This window comes from Mustela putorius, unplaced genomic scaffold (genome assembly GCF_011764305.1).
Source record: "Mustela putorius furo isolate JIRA1106 unplaced genomic scaffold, ASM1176430v1.1 tig00000083_pilon_pilon_pilon, whole genome shotgun sequence".
In the NCBI taxonomy this organism is placed as follows: Eukaryota; Metazoa; Chordata; class Mammalia; order Carnivora; family Mustelidae; genus Mustela; species Mustela putorius.
The window spans coordinates 11,378,740-11,402,341 of NW_025421273.1; the positions used below are offsets into that span (position 1 = coordinate 11,378,740).

Sequence of the window (23,602 nt, forward strand, 5' to 3'; positions counted from 1 at the left end):
TGGGTGGTGGGGGTTGACCATCCTGCTGCCCCCTCCCCCCTGCCAACCTCCACCCCGAGCAGGCTGCAGCCCTGGAGCAGGGAGAACAAGCTGGCCTGAAACATGGCGCGGGGCTTTCTTTAGAAAAGCTATACTTTAATTACTCAGATTGTACAATGAAAACAGGAACCAGAAGACTGGTCTCAATGCTCACAACCGTACAAAAGACAAATACAAAACCTGCACGTAGCGCGTGTGGCCCGGCATCCCCTGCTCTGGGTACGTGGCAGGCCGTCCCCACCCCATTCTCAACTACACTGGGCTTCACTTTGGTCACCTCAACCTTGCGGGGCAGAGAGAGCATCACGCTAGCAAGGAAGAGCCCTCCCTCATGGTCCATGGAATTTAAGAAAAAAAAAAAAAAAAAGATAAAAGTCTAACAGGCAGAGCTGTTGCTAAAATTAGGAAGTTATAACTTTTTTGGTTAACTTTAACATTCAAAAATGTAATATTGAATCCAAAAAAGTATCTGAAATCACACAAAAGGTAACCCATATTAAAATTTAAAAAACAAGTCCACAACACCCCCAAGAAATGAACCTAAAAGCTTCCATGGGCTGGGGCTTGGCAGTAGTTGCCGGCCGTCCCTCAGAGCCCCACGATGAAGGTGGGTGTGCGGGGGGCCTCTACGACACGTTGGCCATGGGCTTGTACTTCTTGAAGCGTGTCCACTGGCCCGTGGCGTAGTTCATCTCGAACACGGTGTCCACCAGCATTGTGGTGCTCCCCTGGCCGTCTGACTTGGGCAGGTCCTCCGTGTGCTCGCTCAGCTTGATCTGGATCACGTCGCCCTGCTCCTGGCATGGGTTCTCTGTGGAGGGCAGGGGCTGCTGGGCAGGGTGGGGGGGCACGGGGTGGGGGGAGAGGGAGTCCACCCTCCCACCACAGTGCCCTCGTCCCTCCTCCCCCACCCCATGGGGCCAGCCGCGCCCACCCACCTCGGGAGCCAGCCATGAAGCCCAGGATGAGGGCCTTCTCAGGCCGCGTGACTTTGTTGGCTGTTTTGAACATCTCCTGTGCGGCGAACATCTGCTCCCTCTGCGAGCAGGGAGAGAGGGCTGTGGGTCCGTGGGCACTCCCGGCACCCTCACCCGCACCCACACCACCTTCCCAGTGACTCTTGCCCAGCACCTAGAGCACACGTACCGTGAGGGACAGGTTCTTTTTGGGCTGCTGCTGGGCAGGGGGCTGGGTCTGTGGGGCCACCATGGCCACTGAAGGTGTCTGGGCGGCCGGGGTGACAGCTGGGGGTGTGGTGGGCGTCAGGGGGGAGGTGGGCGTTGAAGGCGCAGAGGCAGCAGGGCTCGGGCCGCTGTTGTACATGGGGGCCCTCTGCTTGAACTGTGCTGGCAGCGCGGGGCTGGGAGTGCTGGGCTCCTCAGGCGGCCGGCTGGCCTGCAGACCTGCTTCCCGAGAGGACGGTGCTGCGAGTAGAGTGAAGTATGCTGGAGAGCCGGCAGACAGAGCCAGGGTCCCCCCTCACCTTGGGAAGGGGGTCAGATTCTTTTCCACCTCCCCGGCCCCAACTGCTTGACCCTGCTCACCCTGAGACCTCGGCTCCAGGTCCCCACAGTGGAAGCCATAGACCCCCACCTTGGAGCCAAAGGGCTCTGGCTTTCCAGACCGGCACGGGGAGATGTACAGGTCCTGGGAAGATAGGCAGGCCGATGCCTCGGGTCCCAAGAGCCTGCTGGACCCTGTGGCCTCTCTGGCTACTTGTGCTCCCAGTACACACTCCTGGCAGGCCAAGCCAAGCCCAGCAGAGCAGGAGCTCCAGAGTTGAGGCCATTACCCTGGGTCCACCTTTACTTCTGAAATCCTGGGACCAGGAGAGGACCCCTGGGCCCTGAGGCAGTCAGCCAGGCCTCCCTGACCCCACCCCCAGCAGAAAGCTCCTGCTGTGCTGTGTGCACAGAGGCCACCACCTGTGTGCCCCCAGCAAGGGTAGAGCAGGTGGGAACTTTGAGTTCATTCCCAGAAACTCATGCTGGCAGGTCAGCACCAGCAACAGCTCGAGGAGGACACAGCATGGATGTTCTGGAAGCCCCATGCCAGCTGCTGTGTCCCATCCGAGTCATGGGGGGGCACCCCAGTGGGGAGCTCACCTGCCGGGGTCTCAGAGCTGGGGACGTAGGACGAGGCCGGGACTGCGCTGGGTGTGGCAGGCAGGTAGCTTGTGGAGGGCAGCGCAGGCTCGCTGTTCAAAGACCCAAGTTTCTGGAACACAGAGTCTACAGTCGTTCCTGGACTGGCTCCACCGTGAACCTCCACTCCCAACCCTGCGGCAGGACCACGGATTCCACTCTCCTCAAGCCTGGGCTGCCCCCCTGTGGCTTAGGGAGCTTCCCAAACCAGCTGCCTCTGAGGAGAGGTCGTTCGAGGTCTCTTCTTACCAGAAAAGCAAATGATAGAGGGAAGACTCCCTTGTTGTACGAAATGAGAAAACAGCCTCCCAACAGGAAGAAACTAAGCCATTACCCAGAAGCCACCCTGGCCTCGGGGCCTTTCTCCAGCCCCTGCCTGTGGCCCTGAACCCACGAGCTGCACGCGTACAGTCTGTGTGGACGAGACTCCAGGCGGCAGGCTGTGTTTGGCCACTGATCTCCACCATGGCAGGCAGGCCTCACGCCCCACACACAGGCTTAACGGCCAGCGCCCGCCCGCCCTCACACCTGCAAGGCCAGCACTGCCCTCCCCAGCAGGCAGAGGGGAAACCAAGGCACAGCAGTGAGGAGACTCGCCAAGGAGCCCCCCAGAGAGCACACGCAGTGTGCATGCACTCAGCCTTCCTGTGATGCTCACGTCAGGGCCTCTGGCCAGCGCGCCCTCCTGCACCCTCACCCGCACACACATACATTCCACATGGGGCAGGTGGTATGGGGAACCACTGGAACAAAAGGAAGCACACATGGTGGCCGTGGGAGGAGCCAGGAGACAGGTGGGCAGCTGGGGAGGGTGCTGCAGCCCCACCTGTGTGGACACCAGGCCAGCTGCATAATCTGGGGTGGCGTTCTCCACGATGGTCTCCTCCTTGGCTGGCTTTTCCACCACCTCCGCATCTGTCAACAAAGCAGAGTCCTTGCCAGTGTCCCCACCGGCACAGCACCCTGCGAGCCAGCCTAACAGGCCCTTGGGGTGCAGGCCTAGCATGCGTTTCACACCCAGGCTCTGGGAAAAGAACGCAGGAAGCCCATTTGCGACACGGGTACCAGGTGTGGTCATGGCACCCTGGTTACGGTCAACCTTGGTGAGCTGTACAAGCCGCCAGGGATACGAGGAACTCTGGCCTCCGGGAGAAACCAAAGTGGGACCAGTTGGGAGGCGTGGCCCCAATCCGCCCAGACCCCGCAGGGAGCCCCGTGTCCATACCCAGCGTCTTCCTCCTCCTCTTCGCCTCCCGGCCGGCACCCACCATATCTAGCTCAGAGATGTCGAGCAGCTGCCAAGACAGACAGAAGCCCGCCCTTAACGGCCACTGGAGGGATGCTGGGCCACTCTGGTGAGGCCATGGAGGCCCATGGGGAAGTGCCCACCTTCACGCCCCTCTCCTTCCGCAGAGGAGTCCTCGAAGGTGGGATGGGGGTCCGGTTCCCGGCAGGGCTGAAGACACTGGGGGTGGTGGGGCTTCGGAAGGGTGCCTGCTTCGGGATGCCTTTGAGTGGGGCTGTGGAGAGGACAGCACCAGTCAGTGGCTGCCTGGGCTGGGGCTGCCCTGCAGGCTGGACTCTGGGAGCTGGCTTATCTCCTGTCATCTCCACCCTTTTCTACAAAAACCTGCACACTGTATAGGAGGGAGGTGCTTGGCTGCCTACTTCACCGGCCTGGTGCATTCCTCACTCCCCGCGAGCCTGTCAGATGCTCAGCAGGTGTGACCCCAATTCCCACGGACTGGCTATGTCTCTGAGGGTGGGTGGAGGTGACCCCACAGGGCACCCGCGACCCCGGGCCTTAGGGAGTGAAGGCTTCCCCTCCAGGTACTCAAGCACTCAGGTGTTGAGTCAAAGAGCCAGGCCACAGGAAGTGATGACATCTAGGCATTTCTGCCAAAACCACCAACAGAAACAAAGCTGTCACCCCTCCAGCCATCCGCCCGAACACGCCGAGCCTTTCAACAGCCCAGACAGATCGGACTTTCAGCCTAGCTTCCTTCCTGCACCTCTTGGCGATCAGACCTGTTCTCGGCTAGACCCCCAGTGCCCCACCCTCCCCCTGGGTCTGGTCCCCAGTCTATCACAACAAAGTCGCCTGACACACAGTGATGGTGCCTCCGGAACAGGGCCTGTCCCCGTCCCTGGGCATCTGGCGCCTCCCCACTCCTGCCTCCAGACCCACGCCCAGATCTCACACCATGACGCAGGACCAGGGGACACGTGGCCCCCTCCCAGCACCATGAGCAGGACCAGAGAAGCATGCTCGACCTTGAACTGGATGCTGTGTCAAAGGCATAGTGACCATGCCACTGGCCTCAGGATACCTCACTGGAGTGGGGCCTACAGAAGGGGACCCAAGCCCTGAGGCGTCCGTTTGGGCTCCAACAGGTGCACAACATTTTGTGCACAGGAGCACAAAATGCACAGCCATTTTGTTCTCAGGTGACCCAGCTTCCCAGCTGTCCGGTCGGTCCTAGGCTGGGAAAATGGCCATTGTGCCCTCTTGCCTTTTGGGTTTTCTGTCCAGTGCCTTCTGGGGGCCAAGCCCCTGGGCAACTGGTTTTCTCCTCATAACATCTATTCCACTTGTGTGCAGGGCTGTTTCTACCCCAGAGGAGGGAGGTGCAGCCCAAGAACACGCCTTAGGGACACCTGCTACCCTGGGCACTTCATTCTCCACCTGCAGGCCCTCCCCCCGCCCCCACACAGAGCAGCGCTGTGCTTGCTGGAGCAAGCCAGAAGCCAGCAATTCCCTCAAATTCTAGTCTGGCTGCTCTTGGCATGTTCACACGTAACCTTCCAGGTCCTTCTGCAAACAGGAAACCTTAACTCAAGCCTGAGTGCTCTCATCTCCTGTGTCCTGTCACCACCATGCCTCAGGGCACCTTCAGGGTCCACACAGATCTCGACACTTAAGTGCCACTGCGACAGGAAGAGAGCATGTCTCTGAGGTCAAGCCCCTTCTGACAAGCAACGGGGGTGCAGCGCCGCCTTACTTGTGGTGTCCATCTTCCGGAGCAGGCCCCGGCCTTTGGCATGGAAGGGCACCCCTGCGCTCCTCTTCAGCTGCTGGGCTGTCTCAGTGGCTGTAAGGAGAGTTGCGTTAGATCAGGCCCGTGCCCTTGACTGCGGAGGCATGATGCCCCCGTAACTCCACCTCCCAAAGAAGTCAGATCTGGAAGAGTTCCTACAAACATAGGGCTTTCTCTTCCTAAGCAAGCATTCCCGCATTCCCCAAGCAGCCCCACCCCACTTCCAATGTCCTGTTTTCTGCTGAGAAAACCCTACTGCAAGGAAGTAGAGCCAGGGGCAGAAAGACTTGCACTCCCAAGGGCCTGGGAGGGGCCTTCTGTCTCCCCAACGGGTGGAAGGAGGCCCTATGGGTACAGCGGGGCGTCCTCACTGGTAGTCACCGGGTAAGGCGTACTGTTTCTCCTCACAGATGCGTGAACACGAGGAAGGAAACGAGACTTTCCTGAGATGGCTTGGCGGGGTAGGGGAAGGTGAAATGCGAGGCCAGGGCCAGTGGTGGGTGTGGGTCGTAGGGGAGCACTGGGGCCTGAACCCTTGCCACGCCCTGCTGGCTCTGTGAGGCCACAGAGCAGCCCTGGACCCAGGACACCGGGTTCTTGGCAGTCGGGGCATTTATGTACATGGTTAATACCAAGTCCCTGACTGCTCAGAAGAAAAGTGAACTGAAATCTGTTTTGCAATTTGGCTGAAAGAATCCATTTTCTTGCCTTTTTTTCTAGCAAATATCGTCAACACACATTTTATACGCTGCTAGTTGAGGAAACATTAAGTAAAATGGCCAAACATCTCTAAGGCCAAAGGGGCATCACCTGCAACTCCAGAAATGAGGGAGGCCCAGCCTTTCCAAAGGCCCTCAAGAGGCCACCTTTCCCGCTGCCCACGTGGCGCGGTTTGTAGGTTTCATTTTGTAACAAAGACTACAGACGCTTTAACCCAAAAATCCCCAAGTTTCTAAAGCAGACTTTAGAACACAGTTTAGCAGAGCAATAAATAAATTTCCCAAAAAAACACTAAACGCTGCACTTTGCGTGGGCAGCCGTCTTGCACAGTTTGGGCGTCGTCGGGCCTGGAGGAGCTCCAGCAAGCAAGCCCTGAGGAGGACACTGTGTGAACTGAGCCAGTGGGTCCCTCCAAGGGCGGGGGCACTCACATTTCTGCAGCAGCTCTGCCCTCAGCGTGGCGCTCTTCGGCTTCCTCTTCAACTGGAAGTGTTTCACCGGGGGCGTGAGAGGCCCAGCGAGGGTGGTCAGGGCGCTTTTGTTCAGGTACCGGCACTCCAGGGGCAGCATGGCGGACGCCTCACACTCGTTCACTGCTCGTTCCAGAACCAACATGACGTATTAGCAGCCGCATCCCCTCCCACGTGCCACAGCTGGCACACGGCTCACGTGAAAATGTGAACCCACGTGCAGTCTCCTGTTTATGGTCCTGGATCTTCCGCTTGCTTTTCAAAACAGAAAACAAGGGCGCGGACTCCCCGGAGGCTCCACCCCACCCCGTCACCCAGCAGTCAAGGCCGCCAGTGCAAGTAGGGGTCAGATGCATGGCCCAACTGGCCCGGCCCAGCCTGGCCCTACCTGCCCCTCAGCAGCACGACCATTTCTGGAGGGTGCTGTGAGCGTCTCGAGGGCACTGGAAGTACCAGGACACACCCCTAGCAGTAGGAAGGGAAAGTGTGCTATGGTCCCAGCCAGCAGCCTCCCCCGCCCCTGCTGAAGCTGGGCCCTCAGAAGCAGCACCCAGGCAGCTACTGGCTCTGGGTGCTCACCCAGCAGTCAGAGCTCAGGAGAAACCCTGGGGGAAGGAGCCTGAACCCAGCCCCCACTCTTCCTGCACACCCATCCCCTCATGGTACTCCCTGTAGGACCAGGCCCCCCAGGGGCCAAGGAGCGCCCCCCACCAGGAGCTGAAGACACAGGAGCCCTTCCCACCCAGAGAAGTCACCAAGTAGACACGGACCTCACCTGCACCCTGGGCAAGCTAAGCACTGGGACAGAGACCTGTGGGGCTGGCTTCCTGGTGCTCCTGCAGCATCCATGGGGTGTGTGGGCCATTGAAATCAAAACTGACAGAGCGGTCACTTTGGAGGGGAGAGGAGGTGTTGGGCCCACCTGCAGGGGGTGGGCCGGCCACTGGCCTTGCAGTAGCACGAGTCCCATTTCTAAGGGCACACCATATCCAGCTCTCTCAAGGAGAGGAACCAGGGGAGGACCAGCCTGCCACTTCCGCTACAGTCCTGACCGTTGGCCAGTATTTCCTAAATGGTTTCCGCTCCCGTTGAGAACAAGTGAACTGGTAATATCTTCACCACATGTTTCTGAGCATCTACTCTGTGCCAGGGAATGATCTAGGCTCTGGAGTTGCGACCTGAAGGGGCAGAGCCCATGGCCTTAAGGAGCTGAGCAGGGAGAGAGCGCGCGTGACCATGAAAGTGGTCACGGATCTCAGATACGGCAAGCATGGTGAGCAGCAGCCTGCAGACTGCCCCACGCTTGTTTCGCAAAGACTCTGTCCTGGTACGAAGCTGGGGGCCAGCGTCTAGGGTGGACCATGTACATGGTAGGCAAGCACACAATGCAACACTCCAGATGCCGAATTCACTTCAGCAAAGAGGTTTAAAGGAAGACCTGTCTCCCTGTCTCCCAGCAGAAAACACACACACACACATACCCTTTTCTCTAAGTTCTCCTAAAATGTCTTGAACGTTGGGATTCTGCTCTTCGAGGTCAAGGTTAAGCGAGCCTGTGTCGGGAAAGGACTTCAGGATGTCAGCTACCATGAGAACCCAGGGGTCCGAGTCCAGGGTAGCCAGCTGGATAATCTCTGCCAGGGCGCCCCTCATCTGCCGAGAAAGGAGAGACGGTAGTCCTGAGGGGGGCCCCCCAAGAGATGCCACCCCTGCCCGCCCCTCCCGGGACTCCCCCACCCCCGCAACTGACACGTGCCAGTGCCCTTGCTCAGGACTGCAGGACAGAGCTGGGCAGAAGCCAGTGTGCATGCACCTTTGTTTTTAAACAGAGGGGCATTGCTTGCACCCTGCTGTAGCTTCTGTGGGCATAAAACAGTGTCCACGCTCTATAGCAATGGCCTCCACACTCGTCCCATCCTTGCGGGGGCCTGTGGGCTCGCCCTCCTCTGTGCCCTCCACCCCACGGCCCTCCCCCTGACCCGGGCGGCCACTGCCTCTGCCAGGGCACGATGCCCGCCTGCACTGCTGCCCGTGCACTGGGCCCTGGGGCGGCTGCCTCTCCCCGCAGCCTCCGAGGTGGCTCCCAGTGGCATCCAGGCTCCTCATCTGCCCGCAGAGCAGGAGAATGGAATGCTGTCCAAAGACAAGCACGTGCCTCCCTTGAGCACACATTACCCAGAACCTCCACCAGGCCACCAACACCCCTGCTTAGGAGACCTGCTGGTGGGGCACCATGGTGATGGGAAGACCAGCCCCCAGTCCCGATGGAGCAGTATGGACGCAGGCAGCCTCGCTATGCTCAGCAGGCCGAGGGCCCAAGAAGGGGCAGAAGGCGGCATGGGGCTCCTGCTGCCTGGCTCCCACCCCTGCATTTGTGCTGGCCCCTGGAATGGCCAGGGCGGAGGCCCTGATGGAGCTCCTTTCCATCCCTCAGACGTGAGACTCATTGAGACTTGACACTCCTGGCCTGATGGAGTCCCCTAACCCAAACACACCTTCGGTCCCACCCACCAGGGCAGAAGCCTCCTGGCACCCTCACCCAGGTCAAAGCTCCTACGTGTTTGATTCTGACACTGGGCGCCCCCTGTCAACCACACACAGGACTGGGCACCAGCAAAGGGGTTCTAAAAGACCATCTCTTGAAAGATGCAGAAATATGTTCTTTTCATGGCAAAAACTGTAAACATTTATTTTTTAACATTTGTGGTGGGGGGCTTTTTGTTAGAGATAATGGCCCCATCCACCACCTTCCCTCTTTTCTTTAGCATAAGAACATCTCAGGCAACTGAAGTTATATATAAGACGATCACTCCTATCTAAATGTGTCTGCAATGGCTCAGTAAGATGGTGGGCTCCCCCATCAGTGATCAGCCCCAAAGCACTGAGAACAGGAAACACACTGTGTGAGCAAAGTCCTGAGCACCCACACTCGCAGATGACAACACCAGGAGGGGAGAGGCCACAAAGGTGATGTCCACACCTCCCAGGGAGACCAGGATCAAAAACATGGGAGACGGTCAACGCTGGCCCAGAGGCCAGGAGACTGGAGCCCTCTGGACACACAGCTGGGCCTGTGGCCCCGGAAGCCAGGCTGGCGCTTCCTCAAGGAGACGAGCCTGGAGACCAGCCAGCTACGGCAGATTGCGTGGGGGAGCGGAAAGAACAAGGCCACCACATGCGTCTCAATATGGAAGGCTCGACGCTCCCTGGTGGTTTAGTGGTTAGGATTCGGCGCTCTCAATATGGAAGCCTCCCAAAACGAGATGCACAGCAGACTTGACCCCTCTAATAATCTACCCTTCCTAGAGACCCCGAGTCTCTCCGGAGAGCCAAGTGAGGTGGGGCTTCAGGGACAGACACAAGCAAAAGAAGACCTGGTCTCAAAGTGCTCTCAAGTGAGCACGAGATGAACAGAGAACCCATGAAAAGCCTATGTGTTCATGAAAGCCTAGTGTTCTCAGCTGAACTGTACTCCTCCAAAAAGATATGCCAGAACCTCATAACAAGACTGTGTTCAGAAATAGGGCCTTTCCAGGTGGTCCAGTTACAATGAAGCTGTTGGGATAGGTCCTATCCACCATGACCAGTGTCCTTACCAAGAAGGGAAATCTGGACACAGAACCAGACACTCATGGAAGAAAGACAAGGTGAGCAGTGCCCCCACCAGCTGCCAAACACCAGTGGAAGCCACAGCAGGTTAGAAGAGACCACCCAGAGCCTTGTGACAGAGTGTTTCGGTTGTCCTAGGCTACTTAGTTTGTGATACTCTGTTCCAGCAGCCCCAGCAAACTAGTACAACAACCAGGAGACCAAATGGATGAGATTTAAAAAAAAAAATTTTTTTTTAAAGATTTTTATTTATTTGGCAGAGAGGCAGAGAGGCAGGCGGGGGGGTGGGGTGGGAAGCAGGCTCCCTGCTGAGCAGAGAGCCCAATGAGGGGCTTGATCCCAGGACCCTGAGATCATGACCTGAGCTGAAAACAGAGGCTTAACCCACTGGGCCACCCTGGTGCCCCAAGATTTTTTTGTTGTTGTTATTTTTAAGATTTTATTTATTTATTTGAGAGAGAGAGAGAGCATGAGAAGTGGGAGGGTCAGAGGGAGAAGCAGACTTCCTGCTAAGCAGGGAGCCCAATGAGGGACTCGATCCCGGGACTCCTGGATCTTGACCTGAGCCAAAGGCAGTCACTTAACCTACTGAGCCACCCAGGCGTCCCAATATATTTTTTTTAAATTTTATTTATTTATTTGATGGACAGAGATCACAAGTAGACAGAGAAGCAGGCAGAGAGAGGGGGAACCAGGCTATCTGCTGAGCAGAGAGCCTGATGCAGGGCTCGATCCCAAGATCCTGGGATCTCGACCCAAGCTGAAGACAGAGGCTTTAATCCACTGAACCACCCAAGTGCCCCCAAATGGATGAGATTTTATAAAAATGTTTAAAAAAAGAAAGAAAAAAGAAAAAAGGCAGGGAGGTTAAAACCAGAAAGACTACTGTTACAACCTGAGTGTGTGTCCCCCTCAATCTAGAAGCTAAGACTCTAACCCCCATGAGGTGGGAGTGGGAGTGGGAGGTGAAAAGGTCCTGAGGGCAGGACGTCCACAGCGGAGGTGGTGCCCACGGAGAAGAGGGATCCTGTGAGCACACAGACACGAGACACTTAATCAGCCAGCACCTAAACTTTGCACTTCCCAGCATCTGAATTCTAAGAAAATAAATGTCTGCTGTTTAAACCATCCAGCTGACATGGGCGCCTGGGTGGCTCAGTGGGTTAAGCCGCTGCCTTCGGCTCAGGTCATGATCTCGGGGTCCTGGGATCGAGTCCCACATCGGGCTCTCTGCTCAGCAGGGAGTCCGCTTCCTCCTCTCTCTCTCTCTGCCTGCCTCTCTGCCTACTTGTGATCTCTGTCTGTCAAATAAATAAATAGAATCTTTTAAAAAAAAAAAAAAACCATCCAGCTGACAATATTTTATAACAGCAGTCTAGGACACTTTTAGATTAAAATCTTCGACAAGAACCCTCCCTTCAGCCACATTCTAATGGTAGGCTTTCACGGGGCTTCTGCGGGGAAACAGATGCCTGATGAAGTAAGGAGCTTCCAGTTCTTGCCAAGAGGGCAACTTGGCACGGGCTACTGGAACATCACATGCCCTCACGCATGCGTGTGCACATTTGTACACACGTGCGTGTGTGCACACACACCCCTCCCCCAATCTACGAGAAAGAGTTGGCCTGCATTTAAGCGCATGGCTGGGGACAGACCCCAGACTCAGAGGAAAACAAAACTGGCTTCCAATCTCACAGCATGTCTGAAGGTGCACTTCTGATGCATGACGGACCCATCAATGATTGGGAGGGCTACAAAGTGAAAAGAAATCAAAGAGGCACATCTAATGACTTCTTAAAACTTCAAAAGCACAAACCATAAATCAAAAATTTATTACTGTGTGTTAAAATGAAAGATGTCTGTTCAGCAAAGGGCAAATGAAAAAATTGACAGACAGGTAACAGAATGGCAGATGTAATCTGTGGTGTTTGTTCAAAACCAGCAGTGTTTACCATCCCAAATACAGAGTCCCTCCAAATCAACAAGATGGCAACCCCAATGGAAACAGAGACAGATACTATTTTAAGATTTTGTTTATTTATTTGACAGAGAGAGAGACAGAACACAAGCCAGGAGGCAGTATGCAGAGGGGGAAATAGGCTCCCCACTGAGCAGAGAACCCAAAGCGGGGCTCAATCCCAGGACCCTGGGATCATGACTTGAGCCAAAGGCAGACGCTTCACTGACTGAGCCACCCAGATGACCCAAAGGCATTTGCTATTAACAGGCAATGGACAGGGCATAAATTTGAGAAGGCAGTGAACACAGGGACGGCTGCCTCAAATGAACACAAGGCAGCACTTTTCAAACATCTGATCCACAAAAACAGAAAAGTGGAGGGAAGGAGAAAAAAGAGGGGGAAGGAAGTGTCATCAGGCACTGCAGGTGGGGGTGTGGACAAGACAATCTCACCACTGAAGCAAATATGTCCTATGACCCAACATGTCCACCCCTGGGCACAGATTCCACAGAAATCCTCGCAGTGGCCCACGGGGAAGGAGTGGCACTGCTAGTCATACCCAGCCTGGAGGCAGCTGTCACCCTGAGCTGGAGGGGGCTGTGCACAGGGACACCAAGCATGGGGGCCCAGCGGGCTGAGTCTGCCCAGCTCTCTGTGAAGGACCTGACAGTGACCACTTCAGGGCTTGTGGGCCACGTCAAAAAAACAAAAACAAAAACAAAACCCCCAAAGAACCAGAATGACACAACTTTGAGCAACCCTGTTACTAACATGCAAGCGTTCTTAGCTCACACACCTTACGAACAGGTCACGGCCAGTTTGCCAACTCCTGGAGGAGATGAAGAGCAACAAGGATGAATCTTAAAAATAATGTTTTGTTTAAAAACTCTGACTGAAGTACATAAGACAATATAATTTCTATCAATTAAAAGCAATATGCTCTGAAAGATGGGAACAGGTACTTTACCAAAGATTTGCAATGCGAGACTGACAAAAGACGCTCAGTGTCACTAGTGACTATGGAAACACAAACTAGGAGAGTGCCTTAGAGGACAGACTCTGTCAGATGTAGAAGACAGCAGCTGGAGGGAAGGTGACATGGGACCGCCACCCTGGAGAGCAGCCAGCGGCTTTCTTTAGAAGTGAAACACACGGCGGAGGGTGGGGGTGCCAGGAAAGGTGCACAGTCGTTTAACTGTCGGTCCAATTCGTGTCAGCTCAGGTGATGATCTCAGGGTTGTGAGATCCAGCCCCGCAGCAGGTTCTGTGCTCAGCGGGGAGTCCCCTTGAGAGTCTCTCTTTCCCTCTCCATGTGCTCTCTTTCAAATAAATAGATAAATCTTAAAAAAAAAAAAAAAAAGAAAAAAAAAAGGAAGTGATACTTACACCTAGCACCAAGCCACCCTCTCCTGCATGTCTCCCTGGGCACGACAGTCCACACAAGGAGAGACCTGTTTTTAAAGCATGTCTACACAGAGGCAGCATACTCAACAAAGAACTACAGGGGCTCCCGGCTGGCTCCGTCGGAGCACGTGGCTCTTGGCTCTTGATCTTGGGATCAGGAGTTCGAGCCCCAGGCTGGATATAGAGATTACTTAAATAAACTTAAGAAAAAAAAAAGTTATGGGGCTCCTGGGTGGCTCAGTGAGTTAAGCCTCTGCCTTCGGCTCAGGTCGTGGTCTCATGGTCCTGGGATCTAGCCCGCATCGGGCTCTCTGCTTGGCAGGGAGCCTGCTTCTCCCTCTCTCTCTGCCTGCTTCTCTGCCTACTTGTGATCTCTGTAAAATAAAGAAGTAAAAAAAAAAAAAAGTTATGAGCTGGGATACCTGGGTGGCTTAGTCAGTTAAGAGCTGCTGCCTTTAGGTGCTGTCATGATCCCAGGGTCCTGGGATCGAGTCTCACATGGGGCTCCTTGCTCAACAGGGAGTCTACGTTTCCCTCTGCCAACCACTTCCCCTGCTTGTGTTCATTCCCTCTCTCCTCACTCTGCTTCTCCCTCTGTCTCTGCCACCCGCTGCCTGTACATGCACGCTCTCTCTCAAATAAATGACATCTTTTTAAAACAAATAAAGAGAATAGAATGGTTTGTGCCTGCAGACACGTGGGAGCAGGATGTGGGGTAAGAGTGCCACAAGATTTTACTTCTTTATTTGACAGACTCTATAGGAAGGAAAAGGGAGTCAATAAACAGTTTAATGGCAGATGAAGGAAGGGATGGGATGCTAAGTCAGACACTATGCAGACCATAACAAAGAAAGGAAACCACTAGAAGCTATGGAGAGGAGACATATGGGTCAGAAGACAGAGGGGAGTCCCATATGCACCTCCTTGGAGAAGCAGAGAATAAGGGAAAAAAACTAAGGGAAGTAAAGGCAATATGTGAAGGGATAATTACTGAGATTTTCTAGAACAGATGGAAGATGCCTGTAATTTCAAAAAGCCCACCAAAACATGCCATAGGAAAGTGCAAGACTACAGAGAGACCCAGTGTCCTGGGCTGACGATCTGAGGCCATCAGGGGTAAGGCTACAACCTTGCGAGGGACTCCTGCTCGCTGTGGGGACAGAGCTGCACCCCACAGGCAGAAAAGAAACAAGAGAGGTGCTGGATGGGGGAGGGGGGCACACCATGGCAGCAGAGTTTAGGTTAAATGTCAACGAAGCGGTGAGTCTGTGTGTCACAAAGTCTGTGTCAGAACTGTGACATGGACATGAGTTTAATCCTTGAAAACCACACATGTGAGAGGCGTGGATGTCATGTTCACACACTCCTGTCTGACCCTCTGCCCCCGGCTTGGAAAGTGAGGCTGTTTCTGTGTCCAAGTGACAGATCCTCGGAGTAGAAGTGGAACATTTCATTCTCATGGAGATATTTCCAACATCTCCAGATATTTGGACAGTGGTTTCTCCGGGATGAAGACAGATGCAGTGAGTAAAGGACATACTACGGCGACCTGCCCAGGGGCAGTGCAGCCTTGGGATAAACCCCTTCTGGTCCACCTTGCAGCTGGCCTTATCTTTCTGAGAATCCTGGGGAGGAGTCTGTAGCTTCCCAGTTCCTGAGCACTGGCATTCTTAGGACTGCCCGTGGTCCTCTCAAGAGTTGGTTAATTCTGCATAATAAATAGTACTTCCCAGCCATCTCTGCTCTCCCTGGAACTTCCACTGGTGCCAATGTCAATGTCTTAGACCAAAGTGATCGCTGGTTTTATCTAGTACCAGCATTTCTTTTTTTTTTTTTTTAAAGATTTTATTTATTTATTTGACAGAGAGAGATCACAAGCAGGCAGAGAGGCAGGCAGAGAGAGAGGAGGAAGCAGGCTCCCTGCTGAGCAGAGAGCCCGATGCGGGGCTCGATCCCAGGACCCTGGGATCATGACCTGAGCCGAAGGCAGAGGCTTTAACCCACTGAGCCACCCAGGCGCCCCATAGTACCAGCATTTCTTATTTCCTAATGCCCTTTCAAAAACAGCCCAAACCTCAAGTCACTATTTACATTTTATGACACTTTGCAGTTAGCAAAATACCTCGTGTACATTGTCTCCTGAAACCATTAGCCTCCATTTTCAAGACATCATTCTTTTTCTTTTTTTTTTAATATTTTATTTATTTTACAAGTAGGCAGAGAGGCAGGCAGAGAGAGAGAGAGAGAAGGAAGCAGGCTACCTGCTGAGCAGAGAGCTCAATGCGGGACTCGATCCCAGGACCCTGAGGTCATGACCTGAGCTGAAGGCAGAGGCTTTAACCCACTGAGCCACCCAGGCACCCTCAAGACATCATTCTTGTTCCCCTAACTGGATAAAAATACTTAGAGAGCAGTAGCCTTAACCAACTTCTGGACCCCTCACAAAATAAACCAAAGCAATGGACCATTCTAATCTCTCTTCCTCCTCCTAGGTATTAGCTAAGAACTGTTGTTTACTTAGCTTTTGAGAGGAACAGAAACGTCACAAACAAGTAAACTGGTTTCAGGATTCCATTAAGAAACACAAGCAGCTGCTGTCCAGGATGGCTAATCTGACTGGGCCAGGGGTGCTCAGACATCTGCTCAAATTGGAGTTCTAAGCATGTCTGGATGAGAAGTTTCTGGATGAGACTAACATTTGAGTTGGTAGACTCAGTAAAACCGACTGCCCTTCCTAATGTGGGTAGGCCTCATTGAGTCCACTGAAGATAGAACTCCAGCTTGACTGAGATGGAACACTGGTCTTTCCCAGTCTTCAGACTTGGAAGGAACACTGGCTCTTCTTGGGTCTCCAGCTTGTTGGCTTTCTGACTAGCACTGTACACCAGCTCTCCGGGTCTCAAGCATGCTGGCAGCAGATCCCAGGACTTCTTTGATTCCATAATCATGTGAGCCAATTCCTTTTAATAAAAGCCAATTCTAAATTTGCATGTACCTAATAACATAGGCTCAAAATACATAAAGCAAAAGTTGATAAAACTGTAAGAAGGAATAGACAAACCTGTATCATAATAGAAATCAACACACCCCCTCTCTAATCAGTAAAACAATTTTTTAAAAATTAGTAAGACTATAGTAGACCTATACAATACAATAAACAAACTGACCTAATAAACGTATTTTGGGTAGTGGACCTCAAAACTAGAGAATAAACATGCTTCTCAAGTTTAATCACAATGTTTATAAAAACTGACTATTTCACCATTAAGCAAATCTTAAATTTCAAACAACTAAAGAAATGTAGACTGTATTCTCTGACAAGCACTCAATACAGCTAGAATTCACTCACAAAAATGTAACTAAAATCTCTCCCTCTCCAATGTACAGAAACTAAGAAACAATTCTAAACCACGCAGGATCAGTGAATATATCATAATAGAAATTAGGAAATACTGTGACTTACTAATGAAAATGCTATTTATCAAAACTTGCGGGATACAGCTAATGTCGGGATTAGAAGAAAATGTATGGCTTTACACATATATTTTAGGGAAAAAAAAGCTGAAAAATGAGGCCTGCATCCAACCTAAAAGATTAAAAAAGAACAAAATAAAAAAGAAAGTAGAAGAAAAAAATGAAAGTCCAAAAAAGTAGTGAAACAGGAAACAATACATAACATTACACAGAATATCAATAAAGCCAAAAGTTGGTACTTTGAAGTCTTAGAAAATTGAAAATATCTGGTTAGATGAATCAAGAAAAAGAAAAATGAGGGAAAAATGAAAAAGGGAAGATTACTGCATATGCTTCTCATATTAAAAAAATAAAGAGATATTAACCACTTTACACTAATAAATTTGAAGTTTTAGTAGAAATGGCTGATCCTTTAAAAAAATATGTAACATTTGACTTTTCCTTAAGAAGACTATAGGGGCACCTGCATGGCTCAGTGGATTAAGACTCTGCCTTCAGCTCAGGTCATGATCTCAGGGTCCTAGGATGGAGCCCCGCATTAGTCTCCCTGCTCGGCAGGGATCTGGCTTCCATCTCTCTCTCTCTGCCTGCCTCTCTGCCTACTTGTGATCTCTCTGTCAAATAAATAAATAAATAAATATTTTTTAAAAAATAAATAAATAAAGAAGACTATAAAACCCGGGTGGCTCAGTCGTTAAGTGTCTGCCTTCGGTTCAGGTCATGATCCCAGGAAATTGGAGAGCTCCCTCTCCCACTCCTCCTGCTTGTGTTCCCTTTCTTGCTGTCTCTCTCTGTCAAATAACTAAATCTTAAAAAAAAAAAAAAAGACTATAAAACCAAAAATCAAAACTCAAAAATCCTCCCACAGAGAAAATCCAGGTTCCCCATATGGTTTTATTACTAAATTCTACCAAACATTTAGGAAGTAATAATTTGATTATTAAACTTTCCAAAGAAAAGGAAAACAGAAGATACACTACAATCCCTTGTATAAGGGTAGCATAACTTCATACCAAAAATCTAACAAGACAATATGGAAAAGTAAAATCAGAGGGGCACCTCGGTGGCACAGTCAGTTAAGCACCCTACTCCTGGTTTCGGCTCAGATCATGATCTCACGGTCACAAAATGAACCCCCACAATGGACTCTGTGCTGAGAGATTCTCTCCTCCTCTTTGCCCCTCCCGGTCATGCTCTCTCTCTCTCTAAAACAAAGAAATCTTAAAAAAAAAAAAGTAAAAGTAGAGGTAAATCTCACCTATGAACATAAATACAAAATTCCTACACAAACTATCAAGACAACATAATCCAACAAAATAAAATGGCTACATTGGGGGCACCTAGGTGGCACAGCTTATTGAGGCTCTGATTCTTAGTTTCAGCTCAGGTCATGATCTTGGGGTCTTGGGATCAAGTCCCACGTTGGGCTCCACACTCAGCATAGAGTTGGCTTCAAACTGTCTCTCCCTCTGCCCCTCCCACCCTCTCTCACAAGTGTGCTCACACACACTCTCTCTCAAGTAAGTATTAAAATAAAATGACTAAATTAAGTTTATACCTCAAGGATGTAAAGTTGGTTTACAATTAATGCTATTCTATAAATATGGGGAATTACGCATCAAGGGATATTTTAACCATTTGTTAAAACTCAAAACCCATTCATGTTCATACTACTAGGATGGCTACATCAAAAAGACAGGATAACAAAGGACGGGAAAGATGGGAGAAACCAGAAAACTCAAACATCGCTGCTGGTATCAGCTGTGAAGAAGCTAAAGCCACCGTGGAAGACAGGTGGCAAGACCTCAAGACAGTAGTAACACAAGCCAAGCTGTTCTTCCCTGAGGCCTATGCCTGAGAACCAAAACCCAGTGTTGAAATACAGGTCTATACACACTTCTCGTGAACTTTCACAGCAGCAGTATTCGTAAGAGTCAAAAAGTGTATACAACCCAAATATCTATTAACTGACAAATACTTGAGGAATAAAATGTGGTCTATCAATGCAGTGGAGGATAAGTCAGTTATAAAAAATAAGTAGAAACAGACTACATCAGTGAACCCCAAAAGTATTACACTAAGTCAAAGAAGCCAGTCACAAGGACCACATATTGTATGATTCCATTCACACGAAATGTCCAAAATAGATAAATCCTCAGACACAGAAAGCAGATCAGTGGTCACCTCAGGCTGGGGAAGGTGGGGATAGAGGTGGAGGGGGGAGACAGCTTATTTGGGGGCTGATGAAAATGTTCTAAAATTGACTAAGATGATGGTTACACAACTCTGAACATATTAAAAAACACATTTCAAATGAGTGAAATTATATCTCAATAGAACTCTTAAGAAAACTCATTCATGATTATAAAAATTCATGATTAAAAAAAAATTTAGGAGGCGGGCACCTGGGTGGCTCAGTCGGTGAAGTGTCTGCCTTCAGCTCAGGTTACAATTCCCTGGTTGTAGGATGGAATCCCAAGTCTGGCTCCCCTCTCTGCAGGGAGTCTGCTTCTCCCTCTACCCTGCCACTCCCTCTGTTCGTGCTCTCTGTGTCAAAGTGTCAAATGAATTAAAAAAAAAAAATCTAAAAAAAAGAAAAAGATTAAAAAATAATGCATAAAAAAATCTAGAAATAGAAGAGCATTTCCTTAACCAGATAAATCTATCTACCAAAAATAATAGTAAACATAATATTTATCATCAAAATAGTCAAAGTTCTCATTGTGCAATCAGAAAAAAGACAACATATTGGAGGGGTCCTGGTGAGTGCAGTGTAAAGCAAGAAAAAGAAATAAAAAGTAGGGGGCAGGGGCACCTGCATGGCTCAGTTGGTTAAGCAACTGCCTTCAGCTCAGGTCATGATCCTGGAGTCCTGGGATGAGACCCACATCAGGCTCCCAGATCCATGGGGAGTCTGCATCTCCCTCTGATCTTCTCCTGGCTCATGCTGTCTCTCACTGTCTCTCTCTCAAACAAATAAAATCTTTTAAAAATTTTAAAAAATAATAAATAAAAAAAGTAGGGGGCGCCTGGGCGGCTCAGCAGGTTAGGTCTCTGCCTTCCGCTCAGGTCATGATCTCAGGGTCCTGGGATTGAGCCCTGCATCCGGCTCTGGCTCTCTTCTCGACGGGCAGCCTGCTTCCCCCCACCTCTCTCTGCCAGCCTCTCTGCCTACTTGTGATCTCTCTCTCTCTCTGTCAAATAAATAAATAAAATCTTGGAAAAAAAAATAATGGGAAAGATATTAGTAAGTACACAGAAAAATAGTCAACAGAAAAATTAGTGCAATTAGTAAGCTATTCTACAGATTCATCTAAAAAATTAAATTTGAACAGATACCATTTACAGCATGAAAATGTGAAATATCTAATAATGCATCTAACAGAAAATGGAAGACCTCTATCAAGAAAATCATAAAACTTTATAACAAATATTAAAGGAAAACTAAATAGAGAGGTATGCCCATATTCATAAATTATCAGATACAATATTAAGATGATTTCACCCCAGAATGCAGTATAAATTCAACTCAGTCTAAATGAAAATCCCAACATTATGTATGTGTAACCTGAGAAGTGAAAGTTAAATATATACACAAGTAGAAACAACTCAGAACAGCCAAAGACACTCCTGAAGAATGAAGTGGGGGAGGGGCTGCTGTGAGCTGCCCAGACTTCAGTATACAGTGGCAGCAACAGGACTTAGTGGGTTATCTGCACAGTGACATGAGAGCCTGAAGGAACCCAGCAGAGCCCAGGCACAGACCCAGAGAAGTGACAGCAGTTTCAATAAATGGGGCTGGACTAACTGGACATCCACGTGGAAAAGGAAACTGGACTCCCAGCTTCATACAATGATCAAGGCCAGGCGGCCTGAAGAATGTGAAAGGTGAACAGAGCTGCTCCAACAAGACAGCAGAAACGCCCTCCCATTAGGCCTCAACAAGACAAGCTCAGTCCCGTCATAGAAGGCAAGACTGCCAGCAGCTGGTCCCAGCTGAGAGCATCTGCACCTCCAAAGGTTCTGTGAAAAAACCTGCGTGAGGCTTAAAACTAACAATCACTATAAAATATATAACTGAAAAAGGACTGCCAACTGACGTTTATATCTATATAGATATATGTGTTTATGTTTTTAAAAAGAAAAAAAAAGAAAAAAAACTGTCAGAAAAAAACCCCACAAAACATATGAAGAGGTAGCTCACAGAAAAAGAAGATCAGTGAATAAATACACGAAAGGGTGCTCAGCCATATTACTATTAAAGCAGATACAAATCAAAATCAACCAATGTGGATAAAGTACTTAATACTGTACTGCGTATTTGAAAGTTGCTAAGAAAGTAAGTCTTGGGGCACCTGGGTGGCTCAGTCGTTAAATGTCTGCCTTCAGCTCAGGTCATGATCCCAGGGTCCTGGGATTGAGCCTCGAATCAGGTTCCCTGCTCTGCTTGTGCAGGTTCCCCCTGCTTGTGCTCCCTCTCTTGCTGTGTCTCTCTCTGTCAAATAAACAAAAACTCAAAGAAAAAAAAAAAGGCAGTAAGTCTTGAAAGTTCTCGTGCCAAGGGAAAAAAATTTCTGCATGTATGGTAGACAGCAGTTCATAGGCACTGATCATAGGCAATACATGCAAGCCCCATTATCATTATGTTGCATGCCTGAAGGTAACATAACATTGTATGTTCATTAATTCTAAACTTAAAAAAATGCAGGGGCACCTAGGTGCCACCAACTCTTGGTTTTGCTCCAATCCTGATCTGAGGGTCCTGTGGTGGAGTCCCAAGAGGGGCCTCCTGCTTAGCGGGGAGCCTGTTTCTCCTCTACCCCTTCCCCTCCTCACGTGCTTGCTCCTAAGAAGTAAGTAAATCTTTTAAAAAGTGGCTCAGTTGTTAACAGTCTGCCTTGGGCTCAGGTCATGATCCCAGGAGGGATGGAGCCCCGCATCAGGCTCCCTGCTTGGTGGGAGGCCTCCTTTTCCATCTCTCACTCCCCCTGCTTGTGTTCCCTCTCTCGCTGTCTCTTTCTCTGTCAAATAAATAGATAAAAATCTTTTAAAAAAATAAATAAATCTTAAAATGGTGCAGTTACTCTGAGAAAGAACAAGAGAACCCCACCAAACACCTTCAGGCACCCAGCAGGCGGGCAAGTGTGGGGGAGGGCCCCTTTGGAAAACACCAGGCACAGTGCCGTGATCCCACAACCCCAGACAAGTACGTGCTTACTAACTCCCTAATGCGAGTCCACAAGCCACCGTGTCCCTAGGACAGGACAGGCGGCACCCGGAGCCAAAGCCGCGGCGTGAACGCGCACCTCGGGCACGCGCGCAGCAGGCACCTCCCCGCCAGCCCCGCCAGCCCCGCCAGCCCCGCACCTGTGCGCCGGCTCCACCCGCAGCCACGAAGGTACAGACCGCAGCCGCGTCCTCCGACAACCGCAGCGGCACCACGTTAGCCGGCGCCAGCTTCGGTGTTTTGAAACCTAGTTCACGTCGCGCGAAAACCGACACAGCGTGCCGTTTCGGAAAAACAAGACCAGTCTCACACCCACGCCCTTGAGCGACGTGGAGCACCCGTACGCGGGAAGAACCCTAAGATTTGTGAACAAGCGCCCTGAACGAGCGGCTGTTCGTGAGGTGCCCGGGACAGAACCCGGAGCCCGCCGCCCTCCGCGGCCCGGATCCCGGTTGCGGGGGGACCCCACGTCCTCCGGCGGTTTCCCAACCTCCCCTCCCAGCCGGTGGGCTCCAGCTCCTCCCCTCCAGCACCCCCGGGGCCGGGAGGCCGGGGCCTGTGGGGCCGGCGGTCGGGAGACAGGCCTGACCAGGGCGGGAGAGAGGGGGAGGCGTGAGGGTCGAGGAACGAGGGTCCCGCGGCCCGAATGAGGGTCCGTGGGCAGGGGGCGTGAGGGTCGGGGACGAGGGTCCGTGAGCCAGGGGGGCGTGAGGGTCTGGCACGAGGGTCCCGGGGCGGGAACGAGGGTCCGTGGGCCAGGGGGCGGTGAAGGTCCGTGGGCAGGGGGGCTTGAGAGTCGGGCATGAGGGTCTCGGGGCGGGAATGAGCGTCCGTGGGCAGGGGGGCGTGAGGGTCGGGGACGAGGGTCTCGGGGCGGGAATGAGGGTCCGTACGAAGTGGGGCGTGAGGGTCGCGGGGTTCTCGGTGACCGTGAAGGTCCGGGGGAGGGCTGGAAGGGGTAAGAGGGAAAGTCGGAGAGAAGGGGGCAGGGCCCGGGTCTAGGGTCCCTGGAAAGGGCGGCCCCGCGTTCCCACCGCCGTTCGCCTCACCTCGTCCACGGTGCGGCGCGGGAGGTGCAGCGTCCCGAGCAGCAGCTTGAGCTTCACGGCCGAGGAGAGGCCGTGGAAGCAGAGACGGATGTTGTCGATGACCGCGGCGGTGAGCAGGGACGCGATGCTGGGCGGCGCCCACAGCTCGTCCGTGGCCCCCAGCTTGTTGTGCAGCCACAGGCCCGTGTCGCTCTCCCGCATGGACGCCATTTTGGGGGGAGAAAGCCGGGCGCCGCCGAGCCGGCATCTTATGAAGACACCTACGCGGCCGCGGCGAGGACCCCCAACATGGCGGCGCCCGCGGGGCGGCCGCGGTGACGTCTCCTGGGGGCGGGGCCTCGGCGAGGCGGTCCGCGGCGGCGCCGAGGAGGGCTCGCGGGTCGCCGTAATGCAGCATGGCGGCGCCCGCGGCCTGCTCTTCGGCGGCCGGGTGAGATGACGTCAGGAGAGGGGCGTCGCGCGCCTGTG

The 23,602-nt window shown here is 51.9% G+C and overlaps 1 protein-coding gene across 2 annotated transcripts; it reads right to left on the bottom strand.

Moving 5' to 3' along the window:
- Nucleotides 1-114: 114 nt before the first annotated feature.
- On the bottom strand, nt 115-23,546 carry NELFA (negative elongation factor complex member A). 2 transcript variants are annotated; one of them, XM_004772281.3, is made up of 12 exons: nt 23,135-23,546; nt 22,226-22,332; nt 7,893-8,064; nt 6,373-6,534; nt 5,186-5,275; nt 3,573-3,703; nt 3,409-3,478; nt 3,010-3,098; nt 2,145-2,256; nt 1,186-1,463; nt 978-1,077; nt 115-850 (listed from the first exon to the last, which is right to left on the bottom strand). In XM_004772281.3, exons 1-12 carry the CDS (start codon nt 23,529-23,531, stop codon nt 666-668), a joined length of 1,893 nt encoding a protein of 630 aa, XP_004772338.1. In that variant the 5' UTR covers nt 23,532-23,546; the 3' UTR covers nt 115-665. The 2 variants fall into 2 exon arrangements, with proteins under 2 accessions (XP_004772338.1, XP_004772339.1); XM_004772282.3 differs by lacking the exon at nt 22,226-22,332 and having other exon boundaries at nt 23,135-23,441.
- Nucleotides 23,547-23,602: the final 56 nt, after the last annotated feature.